Genomic DNA, 15,390 nt, shown 5'->3' with positions numbered 1-15,390 from the left:
AGTAGAGTCATTTTCACAATGTTGATTCTTCCAATCCAAGAACGTGGTATATCTCTCCATCTGTTTGTATCATCTTTAATTTCTTTCATCAGTGTCTTATAGTTTTCTGCATACAGGTCTTTTTTCTCCTTAGGTAGGTTTATTCCTAGGTATTTGATTCTTTTTGTTGCAGTGGTAAAATGGGAGTGTTTCCTTAATTTCTCTTTCAGATTTTTCATCATCAGTGTATAGGAATGCAAGAGATTTCTGTGCATTACTTTTGTATCCTGCTACTTTACCAAATTCATTGATTAGTTTTAGTAGTTTTCTACTTAAGATTTAGGATTCTCTATGTATAGTATCATGTCATCTTCAAACAGTGACAGTTTTACTTCTTTTCCGATTTGCATTCCTTTTATTTCTTTTTCTTCTCCGATTGCTGTGGCTAAAACTTCCAAAACTATGTTTAATAAGAGTGGTGAGAGTGGGCAACTTTTCTTGTTCCTGATCTTAGTGGAAATACTTTCAGTTTTCGCCATTGAGAATGATGTTGGCTGTGCGTTTGTCACATATTGCCTTTATTATGTTGAGGTAAGTTTCCTCTGTGCCTACTTTCTGGAGAGCTTTTATCATAAATGGGTGTTAAATTTTGTCAAAAGCTTTTTCTGCATCTATTGAGATGATCATATGGTTTTCATCCTTCAGTGTTAGTATGGTTTATCACATTGATTGATTTGCGTATATTGAAGAATCCTTGCATTCCTGGGATGAACCCTACTTGATCATGGTGTATGATCCTTTTAATGTGCTAATGGATTCTGTTTGCTAGTGTTTTGTTGAGGATTTTTGCATGTTTGTTCATCAGTGATATTGGCCTGTAGTTTTCTTTTTTTGTGGCATCTTTGTCTTTTTTTGGTGTCAGGGTGATGATGGCCTTGTAGAATGAGTTTGGGAGTGTTCCTCCCTCTGCTGTATTTTGGAAGAGTTTGAGAAGGATAGGTGTTAGCTCTTCTCTAAGTGTTGGGTAGAATTTGCCTGTGAAGCCATCTGGTCCTGGACTTTTGTTTGTTGGAAGATTTTTAATCACAGTTTCAATTTCAGTGCTTGTGATTGGTCTGTTTATATTTTCTGTTTCTTCCCAGTTCAGTCTTGGAAGGTTGTGCTTTTCCAAGAATTTGTCCATTTCTTCCAGATTGCCCATTTTATTGGCATGTAGTTGCTTGTAATAATCTCTCATGGTCCTTTGTATTTCTGCAGAAGTTGTTACTTCTCCTTTTTCATTTCTAATTCTATTGATTTGAGTTTTCTCCCTTTTTTTTCTTGATGAGTGTGGCTAATGTTTTGTCAATTTTGTTTATCTTCTCAAAGAACCAGCTTTTAGTTTTATTGATCTTTGCTATTGTTTCCTTCATTTCTTTTTCACTTATTTCTGACCTGATCTTTATGATTTCTTTCCTTCTACTAACTTTGGGGTATTTTTGTTCTTCTTTCTCTAATTGCTTTAGGTGTAAGGTTAGGTTGTTTATTTGAGATTTTTCTTGTTTCGTGAGGTAGAATTGTATTGCTGTAAACTTCCCTCTTAGAACTGCTTTTGCTGCATCCCATAGGTTTTGGGTCATCATGTTTTCATTGTCATTTGTTTTTAGGTATTTTTTGATTTCCTCTTTGATTTCTTGAGTGATCTCTTGGTTATTTAGTAGTGTATTGTTTATCCTCCATGTGTTTGTATTTTTTACACATTTTTTCCTGTGATTGATATCTAGTCTCATAGCATTGTGGTTGGAAAAGATACTTGATATGGTTACAGTTTTCTTAAATTTACCAAGGCTTGATTTGTGACCCATGATATGATCTCTCCTGGAGAGTGTTCCATGAGCAATTGAGAAGAAAGTGTAAACTGCTGTTTTTGGATGGAATGTCCTATAAATATCAATTAAGTCCATCTTGTTTAATGTATCATTTAAAGCTTGTGTTTCCTCATTTATTTTCATTTTGGTTGATCTGTCCATTGGTGAAAGTGGGGTATTAAAGTCCCCTACTATTATTGTGTTACTGTCGATTTTCCCTTTTATGGCTGTTAGCATTTGCCTTATGTATTGAGGTGCTCCTATGTTGGGTGCATAAATATTTACAATTGTTATATCTTCTTCTTGGATTGATCCCTTGGTCATTATGTAGTCTCTTGTCTCTTGGATTGATCCCTTGATCATTATGTAGTCTCTTGTCTCTTGTCTCTTCTTTGTCTCTTGTAATAGTCTTATAAAGTCTATTTTGTCTCATATGAGAATTGCTACTGCAGCTTTCATTTGATTTCCATTTGCATGGAATATCATTTTCTATCCCCTCCCTTTCAGTCTGTGTGTGTCGCTAGGTCTGAAGTGGGTCTCTTGTAGACAGCATATATACGGTCTTGTTTTTGTATACATTCAGCCAGTCTGTGTCTTTTGGTTGGAGCATTTAATCCATTTACATTTAAGGTCATTATTAATATGTATGTTCCTATTACCATTTTCTTAATTGTTTTGGGTTTGTTATTGTAAGTCTTCTCCTTGTCTTGTGTTTCAGGCCTAGAGAAGTTCCTTTAGCATTTGTTGTAGAGCTGGTTTGGTGGTGCTGAATTCTCTTAACTTTTGCTTGTCTGTGTAAAGTTTTTGATTTTTCCGTCAAATCTGAATGAGATCCTTGCTGGGTAGAGGAATCTTGGCTGTAAGTGTTTCCCTTTCATCACTTTAAATGTGTCCTGCCACTCCCTTCTGGCTTGCAGAGTTTCTGCTGAAAGATCAGCTGTTAACCTTATGGGGATTCCCTTCTATGTTCATTGTTGCTTTTACCTTGCTGCTTTTAATATTTTTTCTTTGAATTTAATATTTGTTGGTTTGATTAATATGTGTCTTGGCATGTTTCTCCTTGGATTTTTCCTGTATGGGACTCTCTGCACTTCCTGGTCTTGATTATTTCCTTTCCCATATTAGGGAAGTTTTCAACTATAATCTCTTCAAATATTTTTTCAGTTCCTTTTTTTTTCTCTTCTTCTGGGACCCCTAGAATTCGAATGTTGGTGTGTTTAATGTTGTCCCAGAGGTCTCTGAGGCTGTCCTCAATTCTTTTCTTTCTTTTTTCTGTATTCTGCTCTGCCGTAGTTATTTCCACTCTTTTATCTTCTAGGTCACTTATCCGTTCTTCTGCCTCAGTTATTCTGCTGTTGATTCCTTCTGGAGAATTTTTAATTTCATTTTTTGTGTTGTTCATCATTGTTTGTTTGCTCTTTAGATCTTCTGTGTCCTTGTTAAACGTTTCTTGTATTTTCTCCATTCTGTTTCCAAGATTTTGCATCATCTTTACTATCATTACTCTGAATTCTTTTTCAGGTAGACTGCCGATATTTTCTCTGCATTTGTTTGGTCTGATGGGTTTTTACCTTGCTCCTTCATCTGCTGTCTATTTGCTGTCTTCTCATTTTGCTTATCTTACTGTGTTTGGGGTCTCCTTTTCACAGGCTGCAGGTTCGTATTTCCTGTTGTTTTTTGGTGTCTGCCCCCAGTGGGTGAGGTTGGTTCAGTGGGTTGTGTAGGCTTCCTGGTGGAGGGGACTGGTGCCTGGTTGGTGGGGCTGGATCTTGTCTTTCTGGTTGGCAGGACCATGTCCAGTGGTGTGTTTTCGGGTGTCTGTGAAGTTAGTATGATTTTAGGCAGCGTCTCTGCTAATTGGTGGGCTTGTGTTCCTGTCTTGCTAGTTGTTTGACATGGGGTGTCCAGCACTGGAGCTTGCTGGTCGTTGAGTGCAGCTGGGTCTTAGCGTTGAGCTGGAGATCTCTGGGAGAGGTTTCACCATTTGATATTGCCTGGGGCTGGGAGGTCTCCGGTGGTCCAATGTCCTGAACTTGGCTGTCCCACCTGAGAGGCTCAGGCTTGACACCAGGCCAGAGCACCAAGACCCTGTCAGCCACATGGCTGAGAAGAAAAGGGAGGAAAAAAAAAGAAAGAAAGAAGGAAATAAAGAAAAAATATATTAATTAAATAAAGTTATTAAAATAGAAAAAAATTATTAAAAAGTAATAAAATAGAAAGAAAGCAGAGAGCTAGCAAACCAAAAAACAAATCTACCAATGATAACAATTGCTAAAAACTATACTCCAAAAAAAAAAGAAAAAAAAAAGCACAGTCAGAACCCTAGGACAAATGGCAAAAGCAAAGCTATACAGACAAAATTACCCTAAGAAGCATACACATACACACTCACAAAAAGAAAAAGGAAAAAATATTATATATATATATATATATATATATATAAGGAAGAGAGCAACGAAATCAGTAAACAAATCTACCAATGATAATAAGTTCTAAATACTAAACTAAGATAAATATAAAGCCAGAAACAAATTAGATGCAGAAAGCAAATCCCAAGTCTACAGTTGCTCCCAAGGTGCACTGCCTCAATTTTGGGATGATTTCTTGTCTATTCAGGTATTCCACAGATGCAGGGTTCATCAAGTTGATTGTGGAGATTTAATCCACTGCTCCTGAGGCTGCTGGGGAAGATTTCCCTTTCTCTTCTTTGTTCGCACAGCTCCCGGGGTTCAGCTTTGGATTTGGCCCCGCCTCTGCATGTAGGTTGCCTGAGGGTGTCTATTCCACACCCAGACAGGATGGGGTTAAAGGAGCAGCTGATTAGGGGGCTCTGGCTCGCTCAGGCCGGGGGGAGGGAGGGGTGCAGATGTGGGGCGAGCCTGCGGCAGCAGAGGCCACCATGACATTGCAACAGCCTGAGAGACACAACGTGTGTTCTCCTGGGGAAGTTGTCCCTGTATAACGGGACCCTGGCAGTGGCGGGCTGCACAGGCTCCCCGGAGGGGAGGTGTGGGTAGTGACCTGTGCTTGCACACAGGCTTCTTGGTGGCTGCAGCAGCAGCCTTAGCGTCTCACGCCTGTGCCTGGTGTCCGTGCTGATAGCTGCAGCTCATGCCCATCTCTGGAGCTCGTCTAGGCAGTGCTCTGAATCCCCTCTCCTTGCGCACCCGAAACAATGGTCTCTTGCCTCTTAGACAGGTCCAGACTTTTCCCTGGACTCCCTCCCGGGTAGCTGTGACGCACTAGCCCCCTTCAGGCTGTGTTCATGCAGCCAACCCCAGGCTTCTCCCTGGGGTCTGACCTCCGAAGCCCGAGCCTCAGCTCCCAGCCCCCCACCTGCTCGGGCAGGTGAGCAGATGAGCCTTTCAGGCTGGTGAGTGCTGGTTGGCCCCGATCCTCTGTGTTGGAATCTCTCTGCTTTGCCCTCCGCACCCCTGTTGCTGTGCTCTCCTCCGCAGCTCTGAAGCTTCCCCCTCCGCCACCCCATCTCTGCCAGTGAAGGGCCTTCCTAGTGTGTGGAAACTTTTCCTCCTTCACAGCTCCCTCCCAGAGGTGCAGGTCCTGTCCATATTCTTTTGTCTCTGTTTTTCCTTTTTTCTTTTGCCCTACCCAGGTACGTGGAGTTTCTTGCCTTTTGGGAGGTCTGAGGTCTTCTGCCAGCATTCAGTCGGTCTTCTGTAGGAGTTGTTCCACATGTAGATGTATTTTTGATGTATTTGCGGGGAGGAAGGTGATCTCCATGTCTTACTCCTCTGACATCTTGAAGGCTCCCCTGCCCTTATTTTTTCTGAATGATGTATTTTTAAAATCATTTAGAAAAGGCTCTAGAAAATTGGATAGCAGTATACAGTTGGGCATTGCCAAATGTAGCTAAAGTATAGGTTTTACAATAAGTTTTTGTGAACATGAAGTATAAATTTAAAATGTAAATAATGGCTAACTAGTTAAGTAGTGTATACTGATAAATACATCTCATTTTAGGATGGCTCTGTCTTGCAAACTGTTGTGATTGGCTCTGGAGCTATTCAGACCACAGTATGGATTCCAGATGTTGGAGTAGCTGCTTGCTCAAATAGATCAAAGGTAATTTTACAGTCATATCAAGTTGTAAGTTGTTAGCCTGTAAGGTATCTTAAAAATCGTAGTCCAAGCATCCCACTTTACCGAGGCGAAAAATGATATCCAGAGGGGTTATTACTTGCCCAAGATAATGCAGCTGTTTAGTGGCAGAAGGAAAACTAGAAACTGGTAGTCTCCTGTACCCCATACTTTGGGAAAAATGCTTAATTATTGAATGACTTTCCACTGGAAATTATAAAGAGAATTTATCACTTTCTGCCATGATTTTTGAGACAGCACTAAATTATCTAAAGAATTTTCCCTGAAAAGAAGGACTACCACAAAGACCTTTAACTCAACTATACAGAATATATCTTGGCTTTCAAATTTAATGTTCTACTAAAAAATACTAGCCCTCTACTGTGAAATAATTCTATGATATGACATTATCTCTTACAATATTGCTTTTCATACCCTTCATGAATAGTGTCAGTGTGCTGCTTTGGTTTACATTTATGTGGTTAATATGTGGTAATATTAAAATAGAGCTGAAAACCTGCATGAACAGTCCTACTAGAAGTAAAATATAGAATCAGACCATAGGCAGTAGTAACCTGCATAGAATAAACCATAGAGCCACAGAGCAGTGCTGCCTCTCTTGTAGATGTGTGTCCCTCAGCAGAGTATTACTTCCTCTAGTATCCTTGTGGTCATGTCAGACTCTTAAGATATACTAGATACCTTGTCCTACAAGTCCTATGAGATAGCAAATAATTAAGTCTCTTTAAGAAGAATCAGCTAATCCAAGGTAGTTCACACATTTTACAGTTATTCACTTGTTTTTACCTTAGACAAAATTTAAGATGTTTTGAAGTTCATAGGCATTAAAAGTATAGCATAAAATGTCCCAAAAGCAAAAGTGTTTAATGTATTACTAGAAGGAATTTCTCATATATGAATGGTCATGGAATGTCTCTCTTTTATTTAAACAAATATCATGTGGCATGGTTTATTTTTCATCAGGATGTTTTGGTCGTGAATTGTACAGCAGAATGGGCTGCTGCCAATCATGTTTTAGCAACCTGTAGGACAGCACTGAAACAACAGGGTGTTCTGGGATTAAACATGGCTCCCTGCATGAGAGCATTTCTGGAGCGGCTCCCCGTGATGCTTCAGGAGCAGTATGCCTATGAAAAGGTAACTGATTACACTCGTTCGTGCAGATCTACAGATGACTGGTGCTTTGGAATTGGAATTACAGCTTTGAATTTATCCCTTAAGAGTATGAGGTCTGAGTAAAATAAGTGGGGCTATTTGGGTGGAATCAAATGAAGATAATTCATGTCTAAAACAGTTGTTTAGTAATCCTAAGCCTGCTTTTACTTTATTTTAGTGGGAGTAAAATTTTTAAATAACCCTCAAATTTGTATAGTGTTTCTATTATTCACATCAGATTATTTATTCATTCTAAAACTTGTTTAAATCCCTGTACCTCAGAGTATATCATCTTCCCTTTTCTGACCCATATATCTATTTTTGTGTGGCTTTGCCATCCCACTGTTGGGAGGGGGAATGGATATGGGCGTCAGAGTGAACATCCTGTCCACTTTATCAGGTGAATCCTTGTGGAAAGTTTAGTAGAAGAGGTAAGGTTGAATTAAGTAAGGTCATTAAATACTAGAATGCGAAATTATGGAATTTGGACTTGTTGCCCAGGCCATGCATGATCCTGTATAGCCTGTCTTCCAGCCCTCAGTAGTCACAGTATGCTGCTCCTAGGCAGAGCTCATCTGGGGTTTTTCCTTTTTCCTTTTTTTTTTTTTTGCCATGCTACATTAATCTAATCAGCTGTTAACCACACCCAGTTAATTTCTCTGAGGTTTGCCCAGGTTTTCTTTTCTGAATCGCTCAGTCTCTCACAGAGTTGCTCTACTACATCTAGGGAGTCTTTGATGGCTACCAGGGTTCTTTTGGTAAAGGAGGAAATGTGAGAGGGAGCAGGTCTCCATGGTTCAGTTATCTGCCTTTTTTTTTAATTCAAGAAAAACTGTAATGAAAATATGCTAAATGCAGTGTGGTGTCCTGGGTTGAATCTTGGAGCAGAAGAGGAGCATTAGGGACTTCCCTGGTGGTCCAGTGGTTAAGAATTCGCCTTCCAATGCAGGGGACGCGGGTTCGATCCCTGTTTGGGGAACTAAGATCCCACATGCTGAGGGGCAACTAAGTCTGGGCCCTCTAGAGCCCGCACGCTGCAACTAAGTCCCAACACAGCCAATAAATAAATAAATATTTTTTAAAAAGAAAATAAAAGAAAAGGAGCATTAGTGGGAAGCGCTATAAAGTTCTGTGGTTTAGTTATTATTGTAACCAGTGTTACTTTCTTAGCTTTGATTATCGCACCGTGGTTATATAAGATGTGAACATTACGGAAGGTTGGGTGAAGGGTTTATAGGAATTCTCTGTACTATCTGTGCAACTCTCTATGTATCTAAAATTATTTCAAAGTAAAAAGCTTAAAAAAGTAAAGTTAAAATATGACTGCAGGCTTTCAGAATGCAGGAGGCTGATTTATATTATTTGGCAGAGGCTCTTCAGCATAATATCCTTGCATTTTCTCTTAGCCTCATGTGGTTTGTGGTGACCAGCTTGTTCACAGCCCCTATATGCAATGTCTGGCTTCCCTTGCTGTGGGACTTCATCTGGATCAGCTGCTGTGTAATCCTCCAGTGCCACCACACCACCAGAACTGCCTCCCTGACCCTGCGTCGTGGAATCCAAATGAGTGGGCCTGGTTAGAATGTTTCTCAACGACCATAAAAGCTGCTGAAGCCCTGACCAATGGAGCACAGTTTCCAGAATCTTTTACTGTTCCTGATCTAGAGCCTGTTCCAGAGGATGAACTTGTACTCCTAATGGTAAGTGTAGTATGAGCTACTGTTACATGTAACTGAGATTGTATTATGGATGTTTAGTAAGTAGCAGACCCTCAATAAGTATTTGCTAGCTTGAATAGAGCAAGAAGCACACCCTTATATAAACTTAAAATATTTTGCTTTCAGATACTCACTTTCAATCTGATGGAAGTCTTCTTTGGTGATTGGTGACAGGGATTGATTATGAGAATTGTGGAGCTCTTATAAATGTGCTGGTTTTCAATGACATAGTCACATATTTTCTCATTTTCTTGTCCATAGGTACCTTGTTAGTGTGTGTGCATATATATAAATTTTTTTTTAATATTTTTCCCCTATTAGAGCTTATCTGTATTTCTTCTATTTACAATAACATTGTAAAAGGTACCTTCATTTTGTTTTATTTTATTTTTTAAACATCTTTATTGGAGTATAATTGCTTTACAATGTTGTGTTAGTTTCTTCTGTATAACAAAGTAAATCAGCTGTATGTATACATATATCCCCATATCAACTCCCTCTTGCATATCCCTCCCACCCTCATTATCCCATCCCTCTAGGTGGTCACAAAGCACCGAGCTGATCTCCCTGTGCAATGCAGCTGCTTCCCACTAGCTATCTATTTTACATTTGGTAGTGTATATCTGTCAGTGCTACTCTCTTACTTCGTCCCAGCTTACCCTTTCCCCTCCCCGTGTCCTCGAGTCCATTCTCTACATCTGCATCTTTATTCCTATCCTGCCCCTCGGTTTGTCAGAACTTTTTTTTTTTTTTTTTTAGATTCCGTATATATGTGTTAGCATACGGTATTTGTTTTTCTCTTTCTGACTTAATTCACTCTATGACAGACTCTAGGTCTATCCACCTCATTACAAAAAACTCAGTTTCATTTCTTTTTATGGCTGAGTAATATTCCATTGTATATATGTGCCACATCTTCTTTATCCATTCATCTGTCGATGGACACTTAGGTTGCTTCCATGTCCTGGCTATTGTAAATAGAGCTGCAGTGAACATTGTGGTACATGACTCCTTTTGGATTATGGTTTTCTCAGGGTATATGTGCAGTAGTGGGATTGCTGGGCCATATGGTAGTTCTATTTTTAGTTTTTTAAGAAACCTCCATACTGTTCTCCACAGTGGCTGTATCAATATACATTCCCACCAACAGTGCAAGAGGGTTCCCTTTTCTCCACACCCTCTCCAGCATTTATTGTATGTAGGTTTTTGATGATGGCCTTTCTGACCAGTGTGAGGTGGTACCTCATTGTAGTTTTGATTTGCATTTCTCTAATGATTAGTGATGTTGAGCATCCTTTCATGTGTTTGTTGGCAATCTGTATATCTTCTTTGGAGAAATGTCTATTTAGGTCTTCTGCCCATTTTTGGATTGGGTTGATTGATTTTTTGATATTGAGCTGCATGAGCTGCTCGTATATTTTGGAGATGAATCCTTTGTCAGTTGCTTCATTTGCAAATATTTTCTCCCATTCTGAGGTTGTCTTTTGGTCTTGTTTATGGTTTCCTTTGCTGTGTAAAAGCTTTTAAGTTTCATTAGGTCCCATTTGTTTATTTTTGTTTTTATTTCCATTTCTCTAGGAGGTGGGCCAAAAAGGATTTGCTGTGATTTATGTCATGGAGTATTCTGCCTGTGTTTTCCTCTTAAGAGTTTTATGGTGTCTGGCCTTACATTTAGGTCTTTAATCCATTTGGGGTTTATTTTTGTGTATGGTGTTAGGGAGTGTTCTAATTTCATTCTTTTACATGTAGCTGTCCAGTTTTCCCAGCACCACTTATTGAAGAGGCTGTCTTTTCTCTGTTGTATATTCTTGCTTCCTTTATCAAAGACAAGGTGACCATATGTGCCTGGGTTTATCTCTGGGCTTTCTGTCCTGTTCCATTGATCTATATTTCTGTTTTTGTGCCAGTACCATACTGTCTTGATTACTGTAGCTTGGTAGTATAGTCTGAAGTCAGGGAGCCTGGTTCCTTTAGCTCCCTTTTTCTTTCTCAAGATTGCTATGGCTATTTGGGGTCTTTTGTGTTTCCATACAAATTGTGAAATTTTTTGTTCTAGTTCTGTGAAAAATGCCATTGGTAGTTTGATAGGGATTGCAGTGACTCTGTAGATTGCTTTGGGTAGTAGAGTCATTTTCACAATGTTGATTCTTCCAATCCAAGAACATGGTATATCTCTCCATCTGTTTGTATCGTCTTTAATTTCTTTCATCAGTGTCTTATAGTTTTCTGCATACAGGTCTTTTTTTCTCCTTAGGTAGGTTTATTCCTAGGCATTTTATTCTTTTTGTTGCAGTGGTAAAATGGGAGTGTTTCCTTAATTTCTCTTTCACATTTTTCATCATTAGTGTATAGGAATGCAAGAGATTTCTGTGCATTACTTTTGTATCCTGCTACTTTACCAAATTCATTGATTAGTTTTAGTAGTTTTCTACTTAAGATTTAGGATTCTCTACGTATAGTATCGTGTCATCTTCAAACAGTGACAGTTTTACTTCTTTTCCGATTTGCATTCCTTTTATTTCTTTTTCTTCTCTGATTGCTGTGGCTAAAACTTCCAAAACTATGTTGAATAATAGTGGTGAGAGTGGGCAACCTTGTCTTGTTCCTGATCTTAGAGGATAGGTTTCAGTTTTTCACCATTGAGAACAATGTTGACTGTGGGTTTGTCATATATGGCCTTTATTATGTTGAGGTAGTTTCCCTCTGTGTCTACCCTCTGGAGAGTTTTTATCATAAATGGGTGTTGAATTTTGTCGAAAGCTTTTTTGGCATCTGTTGAGATTATCATATGGTTTTTATCCTTCAGTTTGTTAATATGGTGTATCACATTGATTGATTTGCGTATATTGAAGAATCCTTGCATTCCTGGATACACCCCACTTGATCATGGTGTATGATCCTTTTAATGTGCTAGTGGATTCTGTTTGCTAGTAGTTTGTTGAGGATTTTTGCACGTATGTTCATCAGTGATATTGGCCTGTAGTTTTCTTTTTTTTGTGGCATCTTTGTCTTTTTTTGATATCAGGGTGATGGTGACCTTGTAGAATGAGTTTGGGAGTGTTCCTCCCTCTGCTGTATTTTGGAAGAGTTTGAGAAGGATAGGTGTTAGCTCTTCTCTAAATGTTTGATAGAATTTGCCTGTGAAGCCATCTGGTCCTGGACTTTCGTTTGTTGGAAGATTTTTAATCACAGTTTCAATTTCAGTGATTGTGATTGGTCTGTTTATATTTTCTGTTTCTTCCCAGTTCAGTCTTGGAAGGTTGTGCTTTTCCAAGAATTTGTCCATTTCTTCCAGATTGCCCATTTTATTGGCATGTAGTTGCTTGTAATAATCTCTCATGGTCCTTTGTATTTTTGCAGAAGTTGTTATTTCTCCTTTTTCATTTCTAATTCTATTGATTTTTTTTCTATCCCTTTTTTTCTTGATGAGTGTGGCTAATGTTTTGTCAATTTTGTTTATCTTCTCAGAGAACCAGCTTTTAGTTTTATTGATCTTTGCTATTGTTTCCTTCATATCTTTTTCATGTATTTCTGATCTGATCTTTATGATTTCTTTCCTTCTGCTAACTTTGGCGGGTTTTTTGTCCTTCTTTCTCTAATTGCTTTAGGTGTAAGGTTAGGGTTCTTTTGGTTTTTTGGTTTATTTGTTTTTTTTTGTTTTTAACATCTTTATTGGAGTATAATTGCTTTACAATGGTGTGTTAGTTTCTGCTTCATAACAAAGTGAATCAGCTGTACATAGGTTAGGTTGTTTATTTGAGATTTTTCTTGTTTCTTGAGGTAGGATTGTATTGCTATAAACTTCCTAATCTTAGACCTGCTTTTGCTGCATCCCATAGGTGTTGGGCCATCGTGTTTTCATTGTCATTTGTTTCTAGGTATTTTTTGATTTCCTCTTTGATTGCTTCAGTTATCTCTTGGTTATTTAGCAGTGTATTGTTTAGCCTCCATGTGTTTGTATTTTTTTACAGTTTTTTTCCTGTAATTGATATCTAGTCTTGTAGTGTTGTGGTTGGAAAAGACATTTGATATGATTTCATTTTTTCCTCAATTTACCAAGGCTTGATTTGTGACCCAAGATATGATCTACCCTGGAGAATGTTCCATGAGCACTTTAGAAGAACAGTATTCTGTTGTTTTTGGATGGAATGCCCTATAAGTATTAATTAAGTCCATCTTGTTTAATGTGTCATTTAAAGCTTGTGTTTCCTTATTTATATTCATTTTTGGATGATATGTCCATTGGTGAAATGGGATGTTAAAGGCCCCTACTATTATTGTGTTACACTCGATTTCCCCTTTTATGGCTGTTAGCATTTGCCTTGTGTATTGAGCTGCTCCTATATTGGGTGCATAAATATTTTAAATTGTTATATCTTCTTCTTGGATTGATCCCTTGATCCTTATGTAGTGTCCTTCTTTGTCTCTTGTACTAGTTTTTATTTTAAAGTCTATTGTGTCTGATATGAGAATTGCTACTCCAGCTTTCATTTGATTTCCATTTACATGGAATATCTTTTCCATCCCCTCCCTTTCAGTCTGTATGTGTCCCTAGGTCTGAAGTGGGTCTCTTGTAGACAACATATATATGGGGCTTGTTTTGTATCCATTCAGTCAGTCTATGTCTTTTGGTTGGAGCATTTAATCCATTTACATTTAAGGTCATTATTAATATGTATGTTCCTATTACCATTTTCTTAATTGTTTTGGGTTTGTTATTGTAAGTCTTCTCCTTCTCTTGTGTTTCCTGTGTAGAGAAGTTCCTTTAGCATTTGTTGTAGAGCTGGTTTGGTGGTGCTGAATTCTCTTAGCCTTTGCTTGTCTGTAACAGTTTTAATTTCTCTGTTGAATCTGAATGAATTCCTTGCTGAGGAATCTTGGTTGTAGGTTTTTCCCTTTCATCACTTTAAATGTGTCCTGCCACTCCTTTCTGGCTTGCAGAGTTTCTGCTGAAAGATCAGCTGTTAACCTTATGGGGATTCCCTTGTATGTTAATTGTTGGTTTTCCCTTGCAGCTTTTAATGTTTTTTCTTTGAATTTCATTTTTGTTGGTTTGATTAATTTGTGTCTTGGCATGTTTCTCCTTGGATTTATCCTGTATGGGAGTCACTGTGCTTCCTGGATTTGATTGACTATTTCCTTTCCCATGTTGGGGAAATTTTCAACTATAATCTGTTCAAATATTTTCTCAGACCCTTTCTTTTTCTCTTCTTCTTTTGGGACCTCTATAATTCAAATGTTGGTGTGTTTAATGTTGTCCCAGAGGTCTCTGAGGCTGTCCTCAATTCTTTTCATTCTTTTTTCTTAATTCTGCTCTGCGGTAGTTATTTCCACTATTTTATCTTCCAGGTCACTCATCCGTTCTTCTGCCTCAGTTATTCTGCTATTGATTCCTTCTAGAGAATTTTTAATTTCATTTATTGTGTTGTTCATCATTGTTTGTTTGCTGTTTAGTTCTTCTAGGCTTCTTTGTTAAACGTTTCTTGTATTTTCTCCATTCTATTTTCAAGATTTTGCATCATCTTTACTATCATTACTCTGAATTCTTTTTCAGGTAGACTGCCTATTTCCTCCTCATTTGTTAGGTCTGGTGGGTTTTTACCTTGCTCCTTCATCTGCTGCATATTTCTCTGTCTTCTCTTTTTGTTTAACTTACTGTGTTTGGGGTCTCCTTTTTGCAGGCTGTAGGGTCGTATTTCCCATTGTTTTTGGTGTCTGCCCCCAGTGGGTGAGGTTGGTTCAGTGGCTTGTGTAGGGTTCCTGGTGGAGGAACCTGGTGCCTGTGTTCTGGTTGGTGGGGCTGGATCTTGTCTTTCTGTTGGGCAGGGCCACGTCCAGTGGCGTGTTTTGGTGTGTCTGTGAACTCAGTATGATTTTAGGCAGTGTCTCTGCTAATGGGTGGGCTTGTCTTGCTAGTTGTTTGGCATGGGGAGTCCAGCACTGGAACTTGCTGGCCGTTAGGTGGATTTGGATCTTAGCGTTGAGCTGGAAATCTCTGGGAGAGCTCTCGCTGATTGATATTACACGGGGCCGGGAGGTCTCTGGTGGTCCAGTGTCCTGAACTCAGCTTTCCCACCTCAGAGGCTCAGGCCTGACACCAGGCTGGAGCACCAAGACCCTGTCAGCCACACGGCTCAAAAGCAAAGGGAGAAAAAGAAAAAAAAATATATTTTTTAAAATTATTAAAATAAAAATAATAATAATTTAAAAAAGAAGAGAGCAACCAAACCAATAAATCTACCAATGATAACAAGCACTGAAAACTGTTCTAAGATAAACATAAAAATCAGAATCCAGTCAGTTGCAGACAGCAAATCCCAAGTCTGCAGTTGCTCCCAAAGTGCACCACCTAAATTTTGGGATGATTCGTTGTCTATTCAGGTATTCCCCAGATGCAGGGTACATCAAGTTGATTGTGGAGATTTAATCCGCTGCTCCTGAGACTGCTGGGAGAAATTTCCCTTTCTCTTCTTGGTTCGCACAGCTCCTGGGGTTCAGTTTTGGTTTTGGCCCCGCCTCTGCATGTAGGTTGCCTGAGGGCATCTGTTCCCACCCAGACAGGAGGGGGTTAA

General features: G+C 38.9%; 1 protein-coding gene across 1 annotated transcript in view; it reads left to right on the top strand.

Annotated features, from left to right (window-relative positions):
- HERC1 (HECT and RLD domain containing E3 ubiquitin protein ligase family member 1) overlaps nt 1-15,390 on the top strand; it is a 176,625-nt gene that overhangs the window by 134,995 nt on the left and 26,240 nt on the right. The window contains exons 58-60 of the mRNA XM_007467211.1: nt 5,808-5,909; nt 6,909-7,082; nt 8,507-8,800. Coding sequence (XP_007467273.1) covers nt 5,808-5,909; nt 6,909-7,082; nt 8,507-8,800 — 570 coding nt within the window. The remainder of the gene's footprint in view (nt 1-5,807; nt 5,910-6,908; nt 7,083-8,506; nt 8,801-15,390) is intronic.

The sequence above is a fragment of the Lipotes vexillifer genome, unplaced genomic scaffold (genome assembly GCF_000442215.2).
Source record: "Lipotes vexillifer unplaced genomic scaffold, Lipotes_vexillifer_v1.1 scaffold1654, whole genome shotgun sequence".
Taxonomy (NCBI): Eukaryota; Metazoa; Chordata; class Mammalia; order Artiodactyla; family Lipotidae; genus Lipotes; species Lipotes vexillifer.
Note: the sequence above shows the minus strand (reverse complement) of the source record. Positions and strands in the feature narration are given on the sequence as shown.